Here is a 27,847-nt window from a genome sequence, read left to right as displayed (position 1 = left end):
TTGTCAATTACTCGAAACAAATGAACTCAACTAATACTTTTATGAGAGTACTCATAAATATTTTTGCATTACCTGGTGACCAGTATTTTCACGGCAATTAAAAGACAGAATGCCCGGCTGCCGGCATAATTGATTTGTACAGCTAACATTGATAATAACATTTCTAGTGTTGGCGCGAATATCTCTGTACAATAGAGTGCGCATGCGTGCATCGCTTTATGGCCAAATATATGATATGAAAAACGAATAAATAAAAACTTGACGGCTGTTTTCGTCGTATTCTTGATAATTCATTAATCAGTATCCACTCCTATTGGCGGACACGTGGGCATAAACGCTAGGTTACTGTCTTTCGTTAAACTTATATCTCAGAATAACACGAAGTTATCATATTTACATTTATATATTTATTTTAATCGTGAAAAAAAACACGTTCAAAGTTAACTACAAATTGATGGATATATTGGAAATTAAGAGTCGACAGTGCTTTCTTATGAGTACACTTGTGTATTCTTATACACACACTGAACCGTTCCGTCTTCAATTTATAGCAGTATGCATTTGTTTTTAGGTACAACATGACTATAGCGATTGCTTATGTTTCAGAATCCATGCATTAGTTTGGAGGTATTTAGACAGCAGCTTCAGAAGTATGCGTAGTCGATGTTCTTGACGTTCTACAGCCTTGCTTCTGACGAACACTACCGAGGATTACACATGTAAAACTTGAACTGGAAGGAAAAAAGTGATTATTAGTACAGTAGCTAACATATATTGTGTATAACTAAACAATTACTTCAGAAATTCAAACCCAGATTAACTTTATTCAATTAAAGCGCCATTACGTAAACGGTTACTACAAATATCCTTAATAAGCAGCACAATATACAGTGGGGCATACCTGATCGATGAACCCATTAAAGGTGCCCTTCTGTCCGCACGCTCCGATAATCAGCGCCTCCGTTTTGGCCTCCAGCCTCCCTGTATGACAAAATTAACATGCTTTATAACAAAATGAGCCATCTATGGGTGACGCGCCTAATTAAGAACGCCCTATTCCCCCCGCCCCCTTCGTCGCTATTAGGCTTCCTCTAAAGCAAGATGAACGGGGAAATTCAAATACCGTCGAGAAAATGCTGGTATCTTATCTAAATCGTACAGTTATACTTCTGATTATTTGTCCCTATTAACAAATTATTACTTTAGCTTGTCGATAAAAAGACTTATTGATGGGCTCTCTTGAAAAAGAAGTTTTAAGTGTTCAATTCTTTATAAAAATAATTTTAACATATCGGCTTGTGTAGGATTTGATTCCAGTAACCCTCGCGCTCGCAGCAAGAAGTACCAGTACATATGATCATTTCAGTGCCAGATCCCCGCATATCCCTAGCAAAAAGGACTTATCATGACATCGCACACACACTTAGGATATCTGCAAATCGTTGGTGAGAGGACACACCATAGCCGTTGACATGAAGTTTCTTCACATTCATCTCCTCCAAATACAACCTGTCGCTCGTTTTGGAGATATAATTGGGTAATTAGTACTACGTTTTGATAAGGGAGGTTGTTTTCGACTCGAGTCGATTTTAGCAGATTCGGATTCCACACGGCGTGAGCCGAAATCAAAATCTGCAAACTTTTCGACAATTTGCGACATTCCGTAGCAAAACCCCTTTTATTATATGCATAACTTGTAACTCTCTCTAAAGACATGTGTTTTCATAATAAATGTCATGTTCATGATTTCATGATTTTCAGTATTTTTTTGTTGACGTAATTTAAACATCGCGCAATGATTCGTTGATGATGTGACATCAACGGAGTAGAATACCGACTACCATGTTTTGCGAAATGTATTGCGTGTGGATTTACGATAGGTATTATAATAAAATAATATATAATTGGTTTATAGTGGCAAATACGTACCCATGAGTACAAAATGCAATGGTTAAAACAGTTTAATGGTTGGCAATAAAAAATATCTTCTTTTATAAATATATGACACTAAATCTTAACAAATGACAAGAAAAGACATTACATTCAGACAACCACTAAATTCCAAATTGAACCTGGGGGAAGCGATCATGATATTGCCGTTGTAGAAACACCGACGCCTCTATGAAACTTAAAACGGAAGATCCGCAATGTCCACAGAATTCAATTTCGAGAGTTTGTGTTTGAATATACCAGAACGGTCACCATGACATCAACTATCAACGGAATGCACTAGCTCTAAAATGATAAAATGTTCCTTCCAAACTCAGCTCTTGACAGCCGCCTTCAATCGGAATATTTAAACTCAAACTCAAAACAATTTTCCATCATAAAGGCCAATTGGATTTGGTTTACTTTGCGGATTCCTCAGATCGTCATAGAAATATAACGCTAAAATAGTATGATTTAAAGTTGCCACATAACTAAAGCAGCATGAATCTCGCTTTCGGTGCGACAGAGGTCCTGGAATCAAATACCTGACTATGTCGGAATTTTGTCTCACTGCTTATATAGAGAAAATACCAATAATCTCTCACCTATGGTCTCTCTGCTAGCTGACTGCTGGTTTATGGCACCGGACAGAGTGAGTCCGTCATACCGGAAATGAAGCCAGTTCCACCCCGTAATCTAGAAACAGAAAAGAAAACATCGACGTTAACGCTATATAATAGTGTAGTTGACAGAATGTTGGACATGTATAATGAAACATCATCTTTCGCAGATCAAGTATTGAAACCCCGTTACCCGGCTATTCTAGCTTAATGTACAACGTTAAATGTGTTTCATTATAATTATTTGACCTCATGCAACGAAATTATAACCACGTGGCCGCCAATCAGCCACTTAAGTCCGTACCGTGTCCTTGTATGGTACAAATAAAAAGGTCTCCCCGGCCTCGCGGGTCGTGATAGAGAAGACGGCGATGCCGCCCCGGTCCCCCGGGATGATCGCGATGTCCAGGGACGGTTTGGGCTCCTCGCGACACTGGTGGCAGCAGTTTGATACCAGGTGCATCAGCTCCCCCTTGGGTGCCGTCACGCTCACCCGGAACCGAAACGTAATCGTCACTTTGTCACCAAATGACATTCTGAATAAAGTAATCAGTAAAATCAACAGATATATGTTTGAATGAAATGGTTTCAGCCTTACTGTTGTGCTTAAAGGCTCCCTTTACTCTATGTCTATTATTTGACTTCCTTTAGTAGCAAAACTTCTTAAGCTGTCATAATTAATAAAAGCTATCTTTTTAAAGCTACACTAAAGATAACATATTTAGGCGGTCCATATGCACGTCAGTAATACTTTAGTCCCGAATATCCTCACCCTGAGAACCTCCAGAGCGTGAGGACGGCGGCCCCGTTGAAGAAGCCAGTGTCCCCGTCCAGGGCGACGTTTGTGTTTCCCATGTAAATGTTGTTCCCCGACATGTCCTTGATACTCCCCTTGAAGTCCAGATAAAACTCTGGCCGACAACCTGTATGAAGAATATGGAGCTCTTGCACGCACGTAGTGAACCAAAGAAACACAAGAACGCAAGAATCATTTCGTTTAATTTACTGACATCCGAGAATGTGTCATCTTATATCAAGGGTACTGGGAAATCGGATCGTTTTTAATAATAAAAAGTAACGATGTTTTTAAATTGGCATTAGACCTGAATATTGATATAAATGTTTGGAGTTTCCAAACAGAAAAGCCAAAGAGAAATAACTAGACAATTAATTTGTAGTCTATGTATTATGGAATCGTTTTAAACCAAATTTTACAAGAGCATGCTGTAAAAAGCTTAAAACCTCGATTAGATTTATTTGTACAAATAAGCAAATTATCAAGCACATGCAGATATATCTTATTATTATGTTATGTACAAACCCAAATGTTCTGTGTATTTTGCTGCAAAAAAAAAACAACACGCAAGAAGTAAAAAGATTAGTCCGATGTTTTTAAGTACGGGCACTGGGAGTTTAACAAATACCATATACATACATAAGTGTATCATTAAAAAGTGATAGGGGTAAATATGTGTGTACACGAAATGATATAGATCAGGTTCAAAGGCATGGCAAACCACATGGACTGTTTTGGTGTATTTTCGGTTGTATTTAGGTTGTTTTCAATGAAAATGACCGAGGAGCTCCGTATGGGAGAGCATGTGAACAATTGTGAAATATATCTGATACCATTAACTCAGTTATATCGGTACTGACTCCGCCTGTCAGAAACACATATTTTAGAAATCACCATACACACCCGCACGTGTCACTGATTTCTACTTACTCCGAGAGATGACCTCGTTTGTAACCCTGCACGTGCACTGGGCCTGACTGAAGGTGGACCCAAGGGCACAACGGCGGACCAGCCAACCCATCCCCGCCACCCACTCGAAATAAAAGTGCGGGTCTTCAGGGATCGCCAACATCTTGCACTGCGCTATAAGGTAAAATGGGTGTGCATTGAGGGATGTCATTTATAGGTTGGACTGAATAATTCAGTAGAAAACGGGAGGAAGAATAAAAACACTACATAAAAATAAATCATATCTTGTAAAATAACACGATAATTATCTCAAGTATAAGCATTTACATTGTATTCATAATTGTCACTACAAAACGTTTGTAAATATTCCAACATTTTAACCAAACACAGTGTGCTACTTCGGACTAATCATAATTTCACAAAGGTTGGGCGTTGCGATCGTAATTTGTTTTAGGTGTTAAACTTAGACACCTGTTACCATAAATCACATAGTTATTGGACAGTTAAAGAACAGTATATCAACTCTAAATATTCCATGTTATTATTTAAAAACTCCACTTTAGTTCTACGACATGACATTAAACATCATAATTAATAATTAAAGAGACCTTTACAATTAAATCATTTCGCAACCACCTACCAGGGGAAACATAGATCTTCAATGAACTCATAAAATTTCAAAACGAGTTTAAATGTAACGAACAATAAATGAATAGCTTCAGTAGATGAGTCTATATTTAATTTGGGTAAAATCATAAGGTAAAAGTGAACATTATAAATTCCTGTTTTTGCTTATTTATTATGTTTAAGCCTAATGTACATTCATCTGTTTCTGTATAGCTAAAAGTATTACATAGTATTAAATCTTCTTTCTGTAACAATGGAAGCGTACAAGTTTTAAAAGGCTATAGATGCGACAGGTGTAATTTTACTTTTCAACAAAATATGTTGACAGGCAAAAATGAACGATTCCAAAAAAATCTTTTCGGTGGCCCCAAACTGTCACTGGTAAGTGCCTATCATTACATTAGATTAGGCAATGTAAATTGAATAAGTTTAATACAATCTAGTTTAAAACAGTATCTGATAAACCTATATGTACTAGGATATATACACATTGCTTTCATCTCGGAAGTTTATTGCTAGTGTAAAGTTAATTAAGTGAAACCCGATATTGACTGAGGACGTTTTGACTCATTGCATTAGGTTATGAAGTCAGGGTCTTTTAGTCAACACATTTCCATTTCCTGCGTACTTATCCAAAAATACCAATACTAACCAAGATTTATTTAAGATTCTTTTGAGTGCTTTCAAATTTACATTAAAGTTGCAATCGTATTAACATATTTAAATAGAGTGGTATTTTAGTTCGCACATTTTTAAAACGCATAACACCATACGTGCCGTTTTGTAAACCCGACGTATTCATTCTTTTAACATGTCATATCAGAAAGTAGATCTTCCGATACCACATTTCTATTTGGGGAACTAACGTCTGTAGGCCTGCGGCCTATAGCTTAAAATGAATAACAATAAATCACTTTTCCAACAATTGCATTTAGTTAATTTTTATAAGATAACAATTAATTAGTTTTATTAGAAACACTTGTATACTACATTTTTTTTATTTTATGATAACATTTTATCCTTACCGTTCTATCCATCTTCAGTGTCACATGACGTGCAGTTAGAGCAAGCACAAAACAGTGTTACGGCAAGAAAAATGGAATTTCACATGATTTTATATTTTATCCTAATCATTTGAACTAACAGGAACTGATTGCAACATAAATATTTATTTATGAAAACATTGAATACAAATTAAGGAAAGATCAAAGTTGCAATAAAGTATGCAGCATACATTGTCTTTCTAAGAACGCATGACCTCGTGACATTCAGTTTTGTAGTAGTTCATTTTTGGTAAAAGATGACTTGAACTAAACTTATCAATTTTGACTGATATTAGTACAAAACGGCAAAGCACCAAAGGCACATTATAAACGTAATGTTCAAATAACTGATGGTCCAATAATGTCGTAATTCCTTGATATAACGTCATTTAAAGGCTGTTACTGGAAGGACATATTCGCCATTGTTTCCAAAATCTCTTTTGACATGACTGACCATTTGTAATCTCTGCATAACAAACGACCATATTGACACTGCGACTCTGCCAATGATAAATTTATTATTATTAGTCGGCGCCCTTCTGCCGACTATATTTGATATTACTTTAGAAATATTCCAACTTAGGGACTAGTTCATAAATTGCAGAACAATGCTTTCAATAGTTTCCACGTTGCATGATAAAATATGAAGTGTCGTTTGTTTTATAAAACTTAACAGTTAAATTGATAATGAAACCTTAAATTATAACAGCCCTGCTTATCATTTTGAAAATTTTGATTTTAAATACCAACTCAATCATAACAACTCGGCCATCTCCGAGAAAGATATAAGCCGGGGTGTTCCGATTGATATCAAATAGATGAAGGTTACACGGTACTATTAAAATATCCTTTATGATTGTAAACCTCCTACGCAGTAATCTCCCTTGGTGACAGCAAAAATGCCGAGTTTTGAAAAATTAATCTTGAGCTTAATTGTTTGTTTTGAAAATGTAATTCGAAGGAATAAACTCCAGATAATTCCCCTTTGATGTATAGTGTTTTTATCCCCGTTCTATACACTCATAATGAGTGAAATGTATTACAAAAACTTTTACAAAATATAAAGCAAGGAATTAACATAACATGCCGGTTCAAATAAAAGGTGAATTTCATGCTTTTGAAATCTATTTCATCCGAAGAAACGTATGTATATTATAAAAAAAGCCTCCGACACTACGGAACATTCGTTGTAAAAACAAGAGAAACGAAAATTATACACAACATAGGACAGTGGTAGCAAAAAGGTTTATTTTTTATTTATTAAAAAAATCGAATATTCGAATACTGAATTTGACATTCGAATACCAAACGTTCGATCGAATATTCGAATATTCGTTTGCATCCCTAATATTTTTGTTATAATTTAGTTTTAACCGGAGGATTAGCTTGGGGAAAAACAGAATATCTTTAATTCTGGGCTTAAACTATTGTAACAATATTATTAACCATAATGTCCTTCGAGCAAATGTACACCCAACATAAAACAAAATATTGTCATTGAAATAATAACCATATTTGGCTATCTGCAAGCACGTTTTTCTTCTAATTTCATTGCGCCGACTTGATGCTATGCATCAACTTTTTTCTTGTATATGTTAGTAGGCATACTGTATTCATGCATTTGTCACTAAAGTTCTTGAGAGGAAAGTTATTAATGAGTAATGAATTTAATGTTTTTGTTTTTGTTTTTGTTGTTGTTGTTGTTTTTGTTGTCAAATTACATTTCCTTTTATTGCAAATGGACACCATGTGTTAACAGTCTATATAACAAGCTCATACATATTTTAAAATGGTAACCTACATGTTGCTGTCATTTTGTCGATGCTGCCAAAGTCCATACACGTGTCCTCGCAGCTCGTGTTTCTCGTGCAGCCAACCTCTGGCGTGTAGACAGTTCCCGATGCGCAGCACGTTGGCACTGACATGCCTCCCTCACATCTCCAGTACGAGCGACAACGGTCAGGGTGCCCGTAAGAATGTACCGTGAAGTCGTAGCATGGGTCTAACGGGTGGATTTGAACAGGTGGCAATAAATTCATTTCATAAATGCATTTTTAAGTACCGAAATTGTGTATGATGGCATTTGAAGTTTATTAATGTTGTAATTACTTGAGTATTAATAATGCAAAATCACTTGAGCTGTGTGATAGGAACTTTAGATGGAATACTATAAAATGCAATACTCTTACAGTGTTTTTTTATCTTTCCATACTAAAACATATAAATATTTCCGAAACAATGAAGCTACCCACCCCTCCAGCAGCTTGTTTTCCTGTAGTGCTGACACACTGTCTTCGTGTCATCAAAGAACGTCTCGAACGGGCACCTAATCCTACGGACGCGCACCTGCCCGTTATCATGGGAACACTGCAGGAACTCCGTACAGCTGTCCGCCACGTACGTGTACGAGATGCCATCTATGAAGTGACCCTTGGAACACTGCTCTGTTAAATGTTATACACATGTACCTATATCAAAATTTTCATTACCAAGGCCAACCACGTGAACGTAAACTAACGGGAGTAGCTTAAGTTTTAAATGTGTCCATCTATAGAAAAAACAAGGCAAAGGCACTATGTACTCCTTTGTTTGTTAAATACGTATTTCAAAAATTGTCATCCAAGTTATTTCTCTATCGTAAATCATTCTTAGAATTCTTTCCAGTAAATCCCAACTCAAACGTCACTGAAGTAATTATTTTGTGTTTATTGTCACTTAAAATACTATAAAAATGTTGAAAGGTTCAGCTGATAGCAAGCGTGGCAGACTGAAGGGCAATGAGGAAATGATGAATAATACAGTCGTGTAAAAAAAGGACAGCTGGCTGCCTGGGAGCACACAGTGGCGGTTGGGAGCCATTTTGCATATAGTGCGATACCGACCTGTTATGAAGAATTCCGTTTTGTTTATAGGCGCTTTAATTTTTGGGGTGGTTGTTGGTGTTGGTTTTCTAGTCGTTGTACTCGTAACCTTTTGAGTCTGACCAACCCCAAGTGCTGGCTCTACGTACACTCGGTTGCGCCCCGCGTCCATGGAAATTCGCTCACTCGCTGGTGGCCCAAATATCTGGTTGTCCATAAACTGCATGGCTATATCCTTTACTTTATCAGCGAACGTCTGCTGAGCAGGTTGAGTGCCCGGATGTACGTTGCGCTGCAGTGAAGCGAGTGCTTCTTCAACCGTTTGAGCAGGGACATGAAATCCATTTTCATTCGGTCCAGTGGCCATGTCGGGTATAAGTAGCCGTTGTATCTGAGTTAAAGTATTCCCATGGCTTTCCGCCATGCTTGGCTTTGCAAAGGGCAGTTCGTTTTCTTGAATTGTTTCAACTGTGATGGGAGGTGCACGTGTTGAGGGCTGCACGAGAGCTTCGGTCACCATTGCCATTGAAGTTGGACGGGTTCGTTTAGGTCTCGGTGTTAGTCTGGATGTTGTTTCTGTATTCGTTGTTGATTTTGTCCCTGTTGCTGTTGTTGCTACAAGTGGTGTCGCTGCTACTGGTAAGTCCATTACAGTTGCTGTTAGGGCTTCTGACACCATACTTCCTGCTTTTGACGCAGTGTGGGGCGTTCCAGGGTCCGGTTTATTTACCTGATCAACCAGAAAATGACCTGAAAAATCCATAGAAATAAAATTGTTAAAGTTGGCTGATTAGTGTTATTGGTATTAAACAATTATTTAAACATCACACAAACTTGCATCTTTACACCATCGTAATAAACGCTGTCCAAATGCGGGATTTTCATTTTATTAGATGGCAAGAACTATAAAATGTGATAATATGTTACATCCGTGTCGTTACTGATCCCCAACTCCGTCAGTTGATAAACACTATCATATTCGCTCATCGGACCAGCACTTATATGTAAAGCAATACGGACACGTGTAAGTAATTGGGGCTAATCGCTTGTTATGGTCTTCCGTAAAAGGGGCGGGCTTATGCCCATTGTCCATGGATATTGGACCTATAATGAAGAGCCCATTATAGGGATTTAAATTACTAAGGAACTGTTTTTAACTACACTGGTAATTATGCTTTAACCAAAGAACATTTAATTGGTAAGGTATGAAAAGCACTGCAAATGTAAAGTTTATCATCTCAAACCAAAGATACTATGTCAACTATTTGATTACTTTGTTGCCCTCGTTCTAAATTATGCTTCCGAAATATGGGGTTAAACCAAGTCGAAAGAGATTAAAGAAATTTAAGTTTGTAAACGTGAGATAAATGTTAGGGAAAACTCATGTAAAAATCAACAATCTAGAGTCAAAGGTTACGGAAGTAGAAACGTCATGCAGCTTTATCAGTAATGAGTTTGAAAGACAGAAAACTGTAGTGACCGAGGCAAAAATTGAAATTAAAAAATTGCAACAAACATGTGGTGACTTAAAAAATCAATCGCACGAATTTGAAATCCAAAAAGATCAAATGAATGACAAGCTCTTAGACTTAGAATCAAGATCAATGCGGGATAATTTGATTTTCTACGGAATACAGGAACATGGTCCCGAGGAAAACTGTGACACTCTTGTAAAGGATTTTATAGCCTCTAAACTCGGTATTGAAACAAAAGACTTGTTATTTGATCGCATACATAGAATAGGTTCGAATAAAGCACCAAAACCCTGACCGATCGTCGGTAAGTTTCACTATTACACCGACAGAGAAAACATACGACAAAAATCGTACGACGAAGACGTAAAAAAAAAAACTGAAAGAGGCCAGGCAGGGGGTCGGTGTTCAGAGACCGCAACAGACCAGGGATGCCAGGAAAGCGTTATTTGATATCATCAAAGCTGAAGAATCAAACGGGAAAACCGTAAGGCTTGCTGGTAATAAACTTTACGTAAACGGCAACCTCTTCAAGACATACGTCAACGGGAAAGTATGCGATCCTCCACGTTACAACGCACAGGGCCAGAACTAGGGATGTCAGGAGAGTGATTTAAAGATCCTGTCATGGATATTAATGGACTTTCACGAAAATAAGCGGACCCAGACTTTCTTAATATGTTATTTAACTATGATGTAATTTTTCTATCTGAAACTTGGTTATCCAATAACAACAAGATTAATTTAAACATTAAAGGATATCAAAGTGAACATTTATATGGTAATAAATCTTTTAATACAAGGAAAGGTCGACATAGCGGTGGTATTTCAATTTACTATAAAGATTGTTTAAGGAGTAAAATAAGCATTGTGAGGAAACATCAGTGCGGTATAATATGGGTTAAATTATGCAGTTGATTGTTTAAGTTTGATCATGATGTATACTTCTGTAATACATATATTTTACCGCAAGGTTCCACTGTTTTAAACCAAAATGATATAAAAAAAATCGATATTATTGAATCTGATATTGAAAGATTTAAATCTCTTGGCAAAATATTTATTTCAGGTGATATGAACTCAAGGACAGCGGATTTATCCGACATATTAGATTTTGACAGATACATTGATTACGATGACAGCTATATGTCAAATATTGTTGATATTAAACCACGTGTCAATAGGGATCAAGTGATCGATTCGCACGGGCAACGCTTGATCGAGCTTTGTAAATCTACCTCGCTTCTTATTGGTAATGGCCGGTTACACAATGATAACGGCGACTTTACATTTCATTCACTAAATGGCTCGAGCACAGTGGATTATTTGTTATTAGATAAACATAATTTTGAATACATAAGTGACTTTAAGGTATTAGAGCCGAATGAATTCTCGGATCATAATGGAATTAAAATACATTTACAACGTTATATTTACCAGCAGCCCGCGACTAATGTAAAAAATACGGAACGATTTATTAAATGGGATGAGTCTAAGATAAATGCTTTCCACGATCTTCTTTTAAATAGAGAACTTGTCGAATCTATGCAAACTCTTACAGAGCGTATTGAAAACTATACTCCAGACGAAAATTTAGATAATTAATATTGTTATACAGTTTACTGATCTCTTGCAAGAAAATGCATTGAATATTTTCGGTAAAACTCGTCGTAATTTTGATAAGAACATAACTAAACATGCAAAAAAGAAAAAATGGTTTAACGAAGAATGTTACAGCGCTAGAAAACAATATACGATTGCAAGAAATGTGTTTTTAAAAAATAAAACAAACGAAAATAGACAACATTTTGTAAACACTAAAGCTAATTATAACCGAGTTAAGCGAAGAGAAAAGAATAAATTTAAAACTAGAGAAAAGAATACACTACGTAACTTAGCAACAAAACAACCGAGACAATTCTGGAAAAAGATCAAACAGCAATATAAAAGCAATAATAGTAATGCCGAAAATCTGAGTGTTGACGACTTACAGTCTCATTTTGAGACCTTGTATGGTACTGAATCATATACTAATGCTGACAATGATACACATAATCCGATTACTAATTATGACGACGAATTGGACATAGATATAAACTACGATGAACTTAAACACGCTGTTTTTTCACAAAATAATAATAAAAGTTCGGGCAATGATAACTTAATCGCAGAAATTTTTAAACATTCTTTCGATCAAACATCTGGATTTCTACTCAAACTGTTTAATACTCTATATAATAACGGCGAATATCCAAACTCATGGGGACTGGGAATAATTGTACCAATCTTCAAATGGGGGACATAGAGGATCCCAAAAAGTACAGAGGGATCACTATGATAAATATTATAGGAAAATGTATTCACAGGTACTATTAAATAGGCTCACAAAATGGTCAATAGAACATGAAAAAATTATAACCAATCAGTTTGGTTTTCAAAAGGGAAAGTCTACAGTTGATTGTATTTTCATTTTACAGTCCATTATTTCTAAAACACTTAGCTCGAAAAAGAAATTGTATTGTGCGTTTTTAGATTATGAAAAATGTTTCGATAAAATAGATAGATTACACCTATGGCAAAAACTACTTAACGAAAATGTTAGTTCAAAAATGGTAAAGGCGCTTCAAGCTATGTATAGCGTTGTCAAATTTTGTGTACAGTATAATTCGAACACATCACGGTATTTTGAATCAAATATCGGTGTCAAACAAGGGGATCCAAGTTCCAGTCTAATGTTTTTATTTTTCGTGAACGACATTATAAACAATATTAACGCTGATATAGCTGGTATTTTTACAGCAAATGAAATCAAGATATTTCTGTTACTCTTTGCAGATGATGCGGTGTTATTCGCTCAAACACCAGAAACATTACAGTCTATGTTAAATGACCTGGAACGATATTGCAATGACTGGGGACTAAAAAAAAATACCACCAAAACAAAAGTTATGATATTTGAAAACGGACGTCACACAAACTATGAATTCTTACTCTGTAATACTATACTAGACGTTGTAAAATCCTTCAAATATTTGGGCATCCACTTCTTTAAAAATGGCAATTGGTTTCGAACACAAAAGCGACTGGCGCAGCACGCTTCATACGCACTCCATAACTTATTTATCGTTTTCAACCAAATCGAGTTACATTCAATTGATAAATGCAAACTATTCGACAGTCTTGTTTCACCAATTATTAACTATAGTGCAGAGGTATGGGGAAATCACGAATCTAAAAATATAGAAATAATCCATTGTAAATTTCTCCGAAAAATTTTAAACGTAAAAAGTCGACCAATTTAGATGGAGTATACGGTGAACTTGGGCGCTTCCCTATGATAATAGCTAGGCGATTAATAATGATAAAATATTGGATTAAAATAATGCGTTATTGGTAAATGCATATACATTTCTCAAGACTGACGCTGATAACAATAACATATATGGAGGCAAAATATGGGCTAATCAAATTAAAGTAATATTAAACCAAATAGGAATGACAAATATCTGGCAAAATCAATACACTGCTGATATCAGCTTCGAATTAATTAAGCAACGCATCGTCGATATATATAAGCAAACTTGGTATGCAAACATTAACAACTCAAGTAGACTATCATCATACGCAAGGTTTAAGCATGACTTTCAGTTTGAAAAATATCTAAACTGCGTTAATGAAAATAAATATAGAATAGCTATAACAAAATTTAGACTTTCGTCACACGACCTAGCCATTGAAACTGGAAGGTATATAAACATTATAAGTTCGGAACGTAAATGCTTACACTGTCACATGAATGTTGTAGAAAGTGAGTATCATTTCTTATTCGTATGTCCTAAATACAAACTTCTCCGACAACAATATCTCAAACCTTATTACAACTCGTCGCCAAATCTTAATAAATTTGACAATCTTTTGTCACCAACATCTGTTCACTGTATTAACAACTTAGCGAAGTATATCTATTTCGCATTTTGCCTTAGAACAAATGCTACAGCAATAACACTTCATTAATTGATCATTAATCTGAATGTAAATCTTAACGTATTGAAATATGTAAATTGTTACTATGTTTTTTTGTAACATGACACCTACTTTCTTGAATGTTTGACCTCTCTGTAAATAATCTGTGTCTTCATTGTTCCATATTGTACTTTATTATATGGCTATAAATGTGCATATGCCGTTTAATGCTGAATAAAGATATGTTATGTTATGTTATGTTATGTTATGTTATGTTATGTACAGCTAGTGTTCATTAAGAGCTTGGAAGATATCATTTGCGTACTTTGATCAGCCAAATTGCGTTCATCGATTGATAAACGCAATTGCCGAAAGGCAGTTCATTTAAGGAATGGAAGTTGTGGTGTAAATATACATTTATAAGAATAATACAATTTTGGTTCAAATTTGTCCAGTGATGATATCATGATACGCACTGTATATATATATGCAAACATTATCTGATTGTATTAACGGTAAGATTAACTGTGTATCTGATGTTGGAAAGCTTTTCAGTACTTATGATTTGGCTGATGTATTTGATAGGGTTAATTTAACGAATGTTAAGTCATTTTTTTGTGAATTTAAAACTAGAATAGTTGACTGTTTTTTTAGTGTTATAGATCTATATATACCCCAGTTCTATTTTTGTATAAAGAATTTAAAACAACATTTGAATATTAAGATTACTTGTATGTTTTAACTAAAAGTTTACGCCTTTTTTCTGTAGACTAAGACTTTCTGTTCATACTTCAAGAGTTCAAAAGGGCAGATATAGCCGAAATCGTTCCAAACGAGTATGCAGATTCTGTTTATGTTGCAACTCAAGAGATAGAGAAGACGAATTCCATTGGTATATGCGTTGTCCATGTTTTGACATTAATTAAAACAAATATATCAAATGATGTTATTATACTCGTCTAATGTGTTTTAATATCTAGATTTATTAACTACAAAGAATAGACAAGAACTTAAAAACACATCTTTATACATGTATATCAAAAAAGTTTTCCGTCAAAGACGAACAATTTTGAATGTTGAAATATATATTTTTTTGTTCATCCTCACCTTATTTTATCATGTCCATTTATTGATATCAGTTATCTATTTCATAGCTTGTATTACTGTGAAATAATCATTGTGTTTTCAGATATTTTATAATGGTTACGAAAACGATGTGCATTGTACAAGTTTAAATAAGTTAAATGTTCTGGCCCCAATTTCTCGAAACTTCTTAAGCTTAACAGGCTTAAGTAGCTTATTTCAATTAGCCAAAATACATACTTAAATTGAATTTTGATAAATGAAAAATGGTTTATTGTGATAATCATATTGATAATTCCTATCTAAAGCATAAAAATTCTTAAAGAAGTTAATATTATGCAATTTATTGAACACCAAAAATAGTGAGCTTAGCTTAATCCTGTTATAAGGGACTTAAGAAGTTTCGAGAAATCCGGGTCAGTTCTATTCTGTTCTGTTCTATTTATCCATAAAAATGGTCGTATATATGTAGCCGCCCGAGCATGCCTATTGGCTCGGAAAACCAGGTTTTACTAACCTGAACACGCCTCCGCCCCTAAATACTGGACGGTCTCGTACAACATGCGCGTGGACAGCTCCAGCGGCTCCAGGTTATACGCGTTGTTCTTCGTAGACGCGATCTTCTCCAGCTCAACAGTCTGAAACACACAGGCGGTTGGAGGCGTTCATATTATATGCGAATGGCATAATAAGATCAGTACATATGGACTTTTGTTTTTCGCATTCGCGTCCATCTCTTAGTTCCGTTAGTACAATAAATTGAAAAGGTTGCGATTCTCCCACATTTGAATATTGCATCAAAACTTTCGGGAAGTAAGCAATTTTGTTGAATAAACTCAGTCATTTATCATACTGACAGAGAGTTTGCAGGTTGCAGACATACTCAGTTAATGTAGTTGAAACGTTCAGTTTGTTCATGTTGTAATCGCTCAAAAAGTCAGCCATCAGACACTGTCATATTTGAAACAAACCAGACTGTAATTTTGTTATTACCAAATTAATATGACATTATACAACATTAAAAACATATAAAAACAGAATATATATCACTGGCTAGTCAGCCAATATGCACACACCATGAATTCAAATATGAAATTATCCTCGGAGAAACCTGGCCCCAATATCACGAAAATACTCGAGTCATATCTCAATCTCAGTCTCAACTCTTTTTATCAAATAACAGGATCATATGATTCAAAATTATAAACGTTTTACCCTTTTTAAAATTGCATTCTCTCATTCATTATGTTGATAAAAAAATGATAAATATTTTATAGAAAAAATATTTGAGAGCAAAAATTGTACTTGAGTCAAATTTATTATTTTTGAGTTTGACTCAAGTACATTTTGTTCTGTAGAAATAATTGTTTTTAGAATATTGAACAATAATGATAATGAAGATAATGCATGTGAGAATGTGCTTTTAAAAATAGTAAAACATTAGTATTTTCTAATAATGTCATACTGTAATGTGGGAAAATGAGCTGAGATTGAGATTTGACTTAAGTACTTTTGTGATATTGGGGCCAGAGCTTTCAAAGGGATTTGAAATTGCTAAATAAACATAATACCAATGGAGTAGCATTTAATCAACTACAAATCGAAGTTCATGAATGGCATTTGTTTCCAGTAATTCTTACGTTACCTCAAAACAACCCTTGTCGAGGCGAAACAACGGTTAACATCTGCGACTATTACATAATTGCTACTGTAAATAGCGTGTACCTTGATGAGGCGGCCGACCCCGATTGCCACCAGAAATACTCCGCCATCCTTAGCCACCTGTGCTTCCCCTTCAGTCGCCCGCTCAAACTTGGCCCTTCCGTCCGTCAGTACGACCCCTATCCGCAGAACGCCCCGCCGACCTGCAAGTATTTAAAGCGCAAATATGCCATAATCGGTGTTTCACGGTAAACTTTGGGGAACCCAATTATTCTCCTTGACTTCATACCTCATTTAATAATGATTTATTCTTCCTAATTCCTCTTTAAACCGCACGGGGAATGCGCAGGGATCAAGCCATAATACAGCCAATAGGCGCGGGCAGACCTTAAAAACTCTAATACTTCCATTTCCTAATGATTACAGGTCGTGTACATTTTACAGTTATTTGCATATTGTACGGGTTGACCCTTCAGATCCTTCCACCGGTGAAAAAGGTCATCTCAAACAGAAAACGATTATGAGGATACGTTTACGAGTTATGAGCTAGTTGAAATAAGAGCGAACCTGAGAGATACCAATGGGTGAGACATAAACCAATTATGACATCCCGTCAGCATGTAGAATTTTATCGTTAATTTTATTTGCAGAATAAACAAGTTTTATAAGACATTAAGGATCCGCAAGGTGTGGCACTGAACACCTCCATCTGTCACAGCTAGTACAAGGGTGACACTGAACACCTCCATCCGCCACAGCTAGTACACCTGTGGCACTGAACACCTCCATCTGTCACAGCTAGTACAAGGGTGACACTGAACACCTCCATCCGCCACAGCTAGTACACCTATGGCACTGAACACATCCATCTGTCACAGCTGGTTCCACGTGTGGCACTTAACACCTCCATCTGTCACAGCTAGTAAAACTGTGGCATTGAACATCTCCATCTGTCACAGCTAGTACAAGTGTGGCACTGAACCCCTCCTTCTGTCACAGCTAGTAAAACTGTGGCACTGAACACCTCCATCTGTCACAGCTAGTACAACGTGTGGAACTCAACACCTCCATCTGTCACAGCTATCACAGCTAGTACACCTATGGCAATGAACACCTCCATCTGTCACAGCTAGTACAGCGTGTGGAACTCAACACCTCCATCTGTCACAGCTAGTAACCTATGGCACTGAACACCTCCATCTGTCACAGCTGGTTTAACGTGTGGCACTGAACACCTCCATCTGTCACAGCTAGTAAAACTGTGGCACTGAACACCTCCATCTGTCACAGCTAGTACAACTGTGGCACTGAACACCTCCATCTGTCACAGCTAGTACAACTCTGGCACTGAACACCTCCATCTGCCACAGCTAGTTCAACGTGTGGCACTGAACCCCTCCATCTGTCACAGTTAGTGCAATTTTGCACTGAACCCCTCCATTTGTCACAGGTAGTAAAACTGTGGCACTGAACACCTCCATCTATCACAGCTAGTACAACTGTGGCACTGAACCCCTCCATCTGTCACAGCTAGTACAACTGTGACACTGATCCCCTCCATCTGTCACAGCTAGTACAACGGGTGGAACTCAACACCTCCATCTGTCACAGCTAGTACAACTGTGGCACTGAACCCCTCCATCTGTCACAGCTAGTACAACGTGTGAAACTCAACACCTCCATCTGTCACAGCTAGTACAACTGTGGCACTGAACACCTCCATCTGTCACAGCTAGTACAACTGTGGCACTGAACACCTCCATCTGTCACAGCTAGTACAACTGTGGCACTGAAAACCTCCATCTGTCACAGCCAGTACAACTGTGGCACTGAACACCTCCATCTGTCACAGCTAGTACACCTGTTGCACTGGACACCTCCACCTGTCACAGCTAGTACAACTGTGGTACTGAACCCCTCCATCTGTCACAGCTAGTACAACTGTGGCACTGAACACCTCCATCTGCCACAGCTAGTACAACGTGTGGAACTCAACACCTCCATCTGTCACAGCTAATACACCTGTGGCACTGAACACATACATCTATCACAGCTAGTTCACCTGTGGCACTGAACACCTCCATCTATCACAGCTAGTACAACTGTGGCACTGAACACCTCCATCTGTCACAGCTAGTACAACTGTGGCACTGAACCCCTCCATCTGTCACAGCTAGTACAACTGTGGCATTGATCCCCTCCATCTGTCACAGCTAGTACAACGGGTGGAACTCAACACCTCCATCTGTCACAGCTAGTACAACTGGGGCACTGAACCCCTCCATCTGTCACAGCTTGTACAACGTGTGAAACTCAACACCTCCATCTGTCACAGCTAGTACAACTGTGGCACTGAACACCTCTATCAGTCACAGCCAGTACAACTGTGGCACTGAACACCTCCATCTGTCACAGCCAGTACAACTGTGGCACTGAAAACCTCCATCTGTCACAGCCAGTACAACTGTGGCACTGAACACCTCCATCTGTCACAGCTAGTACAACTGTGGCACTGAACACCTCCATCTGCCACAGCTAGTACAACGTGTGGAACTCAACACCTCTATCTGTCACAGCTAATACACCTGTGGCACTGAACACATGCATCTATCACAGCTAGTTCACCTGTGGCACTGAACACCTCCATCCATCACAGCTAGTGCACCTGTGGCACTGAACACCTGCATCTATCACAACTAGTACATCTGTGGCACTGAACACTTGCATCTATCACAGATAGTACACCTGTGGCACTGAACACATGCATCTATCACAGCTAGTTCACCTGTGGCAATGAACACCTCCATCTATCACAGCTAGTACACCTGTGGCACTGAACACCTGCATCTATCACAGCTTGTTCACCTGTGGCACTGAACACTTACATCTATCACAGCTAGTACACCTGTGGCACTGAGCACTTGCATCTATCACAGATAGTACACCTGAGGCACTGAACACTTGCATCTGTCACAGCTAGTACACCTGTGGCACTGAACACTTGCATCTATCACAGCTAGTACACCTGTGGCACTGAACAAATGCATCTATCACAGCTAGTACACCTGTGGTACTGAACAAATGCATCTGTCACAGCTAGTACACCTGTGGCATTGGACACAACTGTTTGTCATAGCTAGTGCACTTGTGGCATTGGACACCACCATCTGCCACAGCTAGTCTAGTCAAGACAACTTGTAGGACATTTGCAATTCACCCGGATAGGCACGTTCAGTACTCATGTTGTTATTCATTTTTCATTTATGATTTCCTACAGCAAATTCAAGATTCAGATGTAAATATTAATATTTCTCCTGGAGCTGCCCATGCAACTATATATAAAATTATTCAAAATTACAGTAATGAGTAACGATAGTGCAAAGCCATGTCGCATACAGTTCGCCACGAGCTATTAGAAACGCATGTAGTTCACTAGATATAAAAGATGAGTTTATAATGTACGAGCTCTTATTTCATATTGTAGTCAAAAAGATAATCACTTGCTTGCCTTCATTGAAAAAGAAAAGAACGATAACTAATACACGCTTTAATAAGTTGTTACCCTTGTTTAACATCAAAGAACCACTTATGGTGTTATTGCGAATTGTTTGAAGTAAATGGAAACATGTGGTAATAGCAGATTGAATGACATAGTAAACGTTGTACAAGAAACATAAACTCTGGAATGTTTTGCCAAATCACTCCGACGCCGCAGACAAGAATATTGGCACAAACACGACTTTATCCAAAAGAACAGCAACAAAAAAACACAGACAACAAAAAATGCAATATTTAAATTGATTATTTTCCAAAATCTTTCAATGATAAGTTGGGTTTTTAACCTGTTTTAAAATGTTTACTGATTTGTTTTAGTAATTATACATTCAAACAACGTATAGTAAGAACATCATCCGTACGTCTGCTACCTCGTTTTTTCTAAAAAGTTTCAATATCGTTAAGAAAGACCATAGTATTCGCCGACGGCCTGTTTGCGGTTACGAACTGTTTGCGGCACAACAACGCATAACGAAATGGCACATCTGGGATGTTTTAAAATGAACAATATGTTTTAACCCTAAGTTTTAATCTGCCACAAGCATGTCGAGTAGTAATGATATGTAATTAAACTGTTCTCCTTGGAGGTCGTAATTCACTCGAAAAAGTCTTGAATAATGTTGGCAGTTGTATTTACATTGCTATATTTATAATATAAGAACGTGTTGATAATTAATTCTTAAGCGACCTTTTTTGAAATATACACCAACCTAAATCTTCCACGCTGTGAACACACTCATGAAAACCTGCATGCATGGTTAACACAGTACTTTTGTGAGGCAAATCACCTTGCTGTCAGAATGTTACGGACACTTTCAAACATTTATTACTTTGATTTTGTTTATTGAGATAACGAAATCATATAAACGTATAGAAATATGTCAAATGGATGAGTGCATGTCACCTATTTACATTTTACGACCTTTTATATCGAAAACATTGGTTTAATAGACCTTCAGGCTTTACTCAATATTAAATACGTAAATATTTTTTTGCAAAAAAAGTATAATTATATTTTCAAGTAACCTTCCAATGTTCTATTTTTGCAGAGCAATCAGAAATAAAAATCATACTGCTTGCGTTGATAGACATTAATATAAAGATACACGGTTGCTGCCAAATAAGATTTACCACAATTAATAATACTGTTTTAATATTCCAAAAAGGATACATAAATGTCGAAAACAATTTGTTCTTATGAAGGATACCAAGTTCAATTTGAAAGCAATGGGCATAAACACGGTATTTCTACCGTATGAGACTATAGTATACCACAGTTAATATTTTAGCATTCACCAATCATTTAATAGTTTAAGCTTTCTCCTATTAAATACACGATTACAATCTTGTTATCAGTAATTAATATTTTCCATAAATGCATTAATTAGTAAGTAGTTAAAGGTTTATCACTCGAAATTGTTTTTTTTTATTCATGTGTATGTATTGATTTTGAATTTTGAATTGAGTTTGCTTAAGCTTACTCTTAGTCACAATATTGATATGACTTTACCTTGAGCCGTAAAGAGCTGTTCCATCTCCACGAGACCCAGGTCTGTCCGGCTGCCCTCTTGCGGCTGGGCCAACCGTTGAATGCCCACGAGTAGCGCATCCCTCGACATGTTGGAGGACAACGGAAGTTCATCCCCGATACCACTGCTGACGACCGCCACGCCAACCCGGATACTGTCAGGTCCAACATGACCCGACATCTCCACAAATCGACGGACGAAATCCCGTTGTTGGGCGAATTCTTGGTCGGAGATGCTGTCGGATCCGTCAAGAAGGAAAATGATGTCAGCAATGGGGTGACAGCCGGACATAGCAGTCGCGTCCTGACCACCTGTGGAACATGTTAATTGACCTCTTAACGAGTGTTATCCAATCAATGACTATGACCTAATTGTTACCGTTGTTTGTTTGTTTTTGACATCTACTAGCTTATTTGTGTTTTTAAAAGTGACTGAAAATGTATAGCCATAAAGATCAAATATAACATGTGTACTGTATAATGTATACCTTGTTGAGCAAAGACGATGGTTATAAAAGCGAATGCCGATAGAACACCCAACATGGATGACTTTCGAGGCATCTGAAAAGAAAAATATATTTAAACAGATAAACGGCGAAAAGATGGAAATATATTGTTGCGGTTTGCTAATTAGAAAAGGAACTTAAAACAGCACATAATAATATCATGTATATGAGGATAACTGTTTTAAGATTATTTTTTTAGTTTGAATCGTTGCTTTATATTTATCTTCGAGATCTAAAATTGAAATTTCGAAGGATTGCGCAATCGTAACAATTTGGCCATCTCAGGCAGGGCTTGCAGTACCGTGAGAAGTCACTGCCATCATGCAGATTAAATGACCGTATATCATAGCGGTGAAGATTGTAAATAACTTTATTTTGTAGTTTAACCTCAAAAAAGAGAAAAGAAAAATATTCAAAAACAGTTAAAATAGTTATTTAATGTAGCTGAACTCTCAATACAATGTATTTCGTTTGGCTTGTCAGGGGAGATCACTGCGTAGGAGGTAAATTACTAAAAATCATTCTGTGGATAGAAATCATTTCAGTTTTTGGTACCAAAACATACAAATATCATTGTAGTTTGAGTTTCTACTGGCATTCAGTATTAAAAGCCACTTGGTAAAACGTTAATTCTGTTTTCTAACTTCTTCTCTCCATCTCTTACTTAAAGGTTAAAATGTAAGTCAATCGTAACGTTATATTACAGGGTGAGGTAGCACGTGACTTCAAATGGTTCTCACGTGAGTCACCACGGGTCACGACCAAGGTTAACATGAAAGTAAGTCAAGTTCATTTCTAAATAACGTTTTAACAGAAAAGATATGAACATATTTCGCAGCCTACACAAGACTTTGCTATTTACTGCTTCTTCACGTATGGGCTATGTTCGATTTGCTTGTATTTTAATGATAGAATCCTTGGCCAAAATTTCAGCGTTGCATCGTTCTACAACATTCCGTCAAGATGATATTTTGGCCATGATTGCATCATTGTGACCCATGTGAGAACCCTTTTGAAGTCACGTGATTCCTCACCCTGATTAGCCATTCAGCCAATCATAATATTTTATTTTCTCTGTTATCAAACTTCGCGTTTCAAAGAAAACTGAATGTCTAGGTGTTATACATGACTGATAAATTACCATAGTGACATGAAGCAAGTTCGAATGACATATTTATATAAGGACATCAGAATATCCAGACGTTTATGAATGCGTTTTCCTAAGAAATATATGTATTTCTAAACATAATACTATTTTGACAGGTCGTGTAGCCTCGTGAAACACTGGTCTCGTTGTTTTCGGAAATAGTTAAAATTCGCAAAACTTTTCAAGACGATAATTATTATAATTTCTTATCCAACTTAAACAAAATAAACCATTAATCTCATAATCGTTCAGAACTCAGGTGTAATGTTTGTTAAATATGTTCGGACAACTCTTACATTTAGCTTACGTGAGTTGCGTCCTTATCATCGAATGATTAAGTATATAACGTACCACGGTTATTCTTAATACCGGATAATATCGAATAATACTGCATAATTCCGAGAAATACCGGATAATACAGAATTACTACGAAATAGAATATTAAAATATCAACTTTTACTTATAATCGTAAAATCTTAGGTGAAATACATATACAAACAGTATAAAATCGCTGTTTTTAACATAAAATAGTATCCAAATGAATTAAGAGTAACCCGATATGGCATTATCCTGGTGACAATCCTGCAGATTTCTTTTCAAATGTATACTATAGTCTTGCAATAGTATCGACCGCCGATATTTTCGAAAAATGAAAGCCTTAATGAGTCAAATGTTGCATTTGTGTAAACGCGATGTGTATTATAGCCGAATCGGTGTTTTATGGTATTTTTTTGTTGTTATTTTAAAGCAAACACTAAGCGTTTTATTTCTTTAGTCAGTAACAGTGTAGTTAAATGCATTGATTTGATGCGTTGTCGCACCGTATTTTGGTAGCGACGAGTTTTGGTAGTATAACCCCAATATCAGCCGACAAAATTCGTTTGTGAGAAGATTTTAGACCGTGCAATGGAATGTATTTTGGCAGAGTTGAATGCATCTTCATCGACATCATCATCGCCAAGGTGATTTTAACATATCATCGCTGTCGTCGTAGTTGCTGTTTAAGCACAATTGTTTAACTACAAATTATTTTCTTGAATATATTTTTTTACAATTCTGTCATCGTCAACTATAATAACATACATGTAAACTTTGAGTTAAAAAAACTGACGATGATCAAGAGTACTGTATCAAAATGTCAAATATCTATCGGAATGTTTATAGCAAATTTATGAAAAAGTGCTCGTTGCCAGATGAAGATGAACGAAATTGGGAGAAATACCATTTTTGACCCAAAAAATTGGGAGATATACCATTTTTGACCAAAAAAATGTAAAAAAATAAATATGTTTAAAGAGTTTAAATACTAAGCATATCATAAAGTTTATGTTTTCCTTCGTTTATATGTTCGTTCGTTGGTGTGTTCGTTATCAATTATAATTTATGTATTCAATTATATAATAATATTACATAAATTCACACGAATGCAATTTAAATAATTTGACACCATTCAGACAATTGTGACAGCTTAAATATTCAGTATTATGTCAGAAACGTTCCAGCAACAGCAACGTCGAGAAATCTGATTTATTTCGCTTATTTTCTTAGAAATTAATTCCATGAAATACAATTTATATTTGCTAAGAAAACATTATAAAGCACACTGTGCTCTTGTTGTTGTTGTTGTTTTCGTTGTTGTTGTTGATGATGATGTTGTTGTTGTTGTTGTTGTCTCCGCTGCTGCTGCTGCTGTTGCTATTGTTGTTGTTATTTATGTTGTTTCTGCTGTTGTAGTTGTTCTTGCTGCTGTGCTGCTGCTGTTATTGCTGTTGTTTTCGTTGATTTTGTGTTTCTTTAACAGAAGTTGTACTTTGGTGTTCACTTTTCAAGCCGTGCTTACAAAACTTAAATGCCTTTGATTTTATGTTCAACCTCGGAGATAAGTGTTCATCTTTTAAAAGGTAATTCTGTTAAGACTTTAAAAAAAAACTTTTTCGAAATCGTCAATAGTAAAAAGGAAAGAAAAGGAAATCAAAATTCTGAGAGCAAAATCCCTAAAAAAATATTCGTTCTTTATTAGCATATATGAACTTATTATTTATTTTAAACTGTAAAATATATTTGTGAGTTTTGAAAATAAAGATGATTGAAAAATGTATCATTTCGTCACTCTATTTATCAATGTATGCAGCTTTTAAATTGTGCGAACAGAAACTGACCGTGTACATTTAACATACAGGGCAGAAGTTTATTTAGACTTATGCAACAAAGCATCTCGTCAAACAAATATATACAAGTAAACACAGTTTTATGTATGTGATCATCGTTACAAGGGTTACAAGGTAGCCGATTACAATAACAGTTCAAGAATAGTTTAAGAAATATGGAAAACGTTCATGTGTAGCAATATTGTGAATACTAATACATGTAGATACAAAAAGCTGTAGGGCTAGTAACTTAGATATAAAAGGGAAATGCGGGTGGTTGGTTAGTGGTTACAAAAGTGATTGTACGATAATAAAAATCTTTTACGATATCATTGATTAATAGGTTTTTTCAATTATTTGCCAGTACCAAGAATTTACATAAATTTACAATAGTTGCTTTGTTATTTCTTCTAACTAGTTGAGTAACAATGAAGTTTGATCGGAGGTCATCGAAACAACTACTGTACATCTTATAACAAAATGAAATTCATCCTCAAATTCCTGTATGTGGCATTATAAACATAATGTTGCATTTCTTGGCAGTGTATTTTCTCCGTACCTACCAGTTTTAATACGTAATGTGTGCGCTGATACACGTAATTGAGAAAAGTATTTTCTATTGTTTAGATCATGTAAACTTTTTAGATAGTCAGCCACACCAAACATACTATGCAAAGGCAAATATATAATATTCAGTTTTTCACTGTTGGTTATATCAGCACGCCACCTATGTAGAAAACTATCGATTAAACGTTTAAAAATTGTAGCAAAGACTTTGACATTATAATTCCCCGGCTTAACCCAGACGTCTAAATATCCGTTCTTCTCAAGAAAACAATTAACGCTAGACGCCCAAGTTGTGAGGCATCCTCGCTTAAATCCATGGGATTACGGTATAAACCTTTTAGTAAAATACTATAAGGCTGTTGTTCATTGAACCAACAATATTTAATAATAAGCACGCATCTGTGAATATATATAGGATAGCGTAAACATTCTCCGTAAACAGCCGTTGTACATGTACTTTGCTTAACTCTTTGAAGCGATTTGCTAAATTTAAGGTGGATCCTTTCTATGTATTTTGATTTTGAAAAACCCCAAACTGAACTCGCGTAATTTAGGATCGAACCTACAAATGAGTCAAATAATTGAATCGCAATTTACGGAGGTGCGTCATATTTGTTGATGTTTTTTGTTAATACATTCATAGCTTATAGAGCCTTATCGACTACATATTGATTATTTCAAACGAACGTGCCCGTATAGTTAAATCCAATGTCTAGATAGTCAAAGTTGTCGACTACCTGAAGTGTTACGCCACTAAAGACCTAACAGTGTATCTTTTACGGAATACTACCACCTTGGTTTTTGGCTATATTTACTTCTTAGCCCCACGTTTGATATTAATCGTAAAGATGGTTTAAACTTCTTTGTTAATCGTCTTCTGAGTTTCAAGTTCAATTCTTTATTCAAAATCATTATTGTCATGTTATTGATGTTTGCTACAGTTATGTGTAAATTGAACTGACGTTAGTGTTAATAACTACAAAGTTGAGAAAATACTAAACTCATTTATGTTTGTATATATGTACCATTTTCAACTTCATTCACAAACATGCTTACCTTTTTTATAAGAGTGTATTCCAGACAAAGTCAATTAGGACAGTAAAATTCAAACGTATACGCACCTTTCATAAAATATTCTAATTTTATTTCGTGTGGAAAATTATAAGACCTTAAATCACATCAAAACTGCAGTGATGGTTATTAGCCTTCGAAAACAATTGCTGTTTGTATATTAATGAATTTTAAACAAGAAAGATTTAATTAGTTTTGAAGAACTAACGGTGACTGACAAGACACATTACAACTACTTTACATCATTGTGTGTGGTTATTTACTCTAAATATGATAAATGTTTAGGAACCTTTTTCATTAATCTTTTCACGAATCGTAATAATGCGCTTTGCGGCTTTGCTGCTTGGATAATTTCTTGAGT

At 36.1% G+C, this 27,847-nt stretch overlaps 1 protein-coding gene across 3 annotated transcripts; it reads right to left on the bottom strand.

The window, feature by feature from the left end:
• Positions 1-393: 393 nt before the first annotated feature.
• On the bottom strand, positions 394-27,728 carry LOC128230149 (protein PIF-like). 3 transcript variants are annotated; one of them, XM_052942190.1, is made up of 15 exons: positions 27,472-27,728; positions 22,537-22,609; positions 22,031-22,360; positions 17,029-17,168; positions 15,821-15,941; positions 8,807-9,535; positions 8,177-8,368; positions 7,726-7,926; positions 4,276-4,428; positions 3,871-3,891; positions 3,322-3,472; positions 2,854-3,085; positions 2,535-2,625; positions 902-981; positions 394-731 (listed from the first exon to the last, which is right to left on the bottom strand). In XM_052942190.1, exons 2-15 carry the CDS (start codon positions 22,607-22,609, stop codon positions 702-704), a joined length of 2,544 nt encoding a protein of 847 aa, XP_052798150.1. In that variant the 5' UTR covers positions 27,472-27,728; the 3' UTR covers positions 394-701. The 3 variants fall into 3 exon arrangements, with proteins under 3 accessions (XP_052798150.1, XP_052798149.1, XP_052798152.1); XM_052942189.1 differs by having other exon boundaries at positions 27,537-27,728; XM_052942192.1 differs by lacking the exon at positions 3,871-3,891 and having other exon boundaries at positions 27,537-27,728.
• Between the last annotated feature and the right edge of the window lie 119 nt (positions 27,729-27,847).

Source organism: Mya arenaria, chromosome 4 (genome assembly GCF_026914265.1).
Source record: "Mya arenaria isolate MELC-2E11 chromosome 4, ASM2691426v1".
Classification (NCBI taxonomy): domain Eukaryota; kingdom Metazoa; phylum Mollusca; class Bivalvia; order Myida; family Myidae; genus Mya; species Mya arenaria.
Note: the sequence above shows the minus strand (reverse complement) of the source record. Positions and strands in the feature narration are given on the sequence as shown.

Excerpts from the sequence above, each read along its gene's own strand:
- LOC128230149 (XM_052942190.1), bottom strand. The coding sequence starts at position 22,609 with ATGCCTCGAAAGTCATCCATGTTGGGTGTTCTATCGGCATTCGCTTTT. Across the intron at positions 15,942-17,028 it reads GGGTCGGCCGCCTCATCAAG|ACTGTTGAGCTGGAGAAGAT; the intron begins GTACACGCTATT and ends TGTGTGTTTCAG. Across the intron at positions 3,892-4,275 it reads AAACGAGGTCATCTCTCGGA|CAAAATACACAGAACATTTG; the intron begins GTAAGTAGAAAT and ends TTTTTTTTGCAG.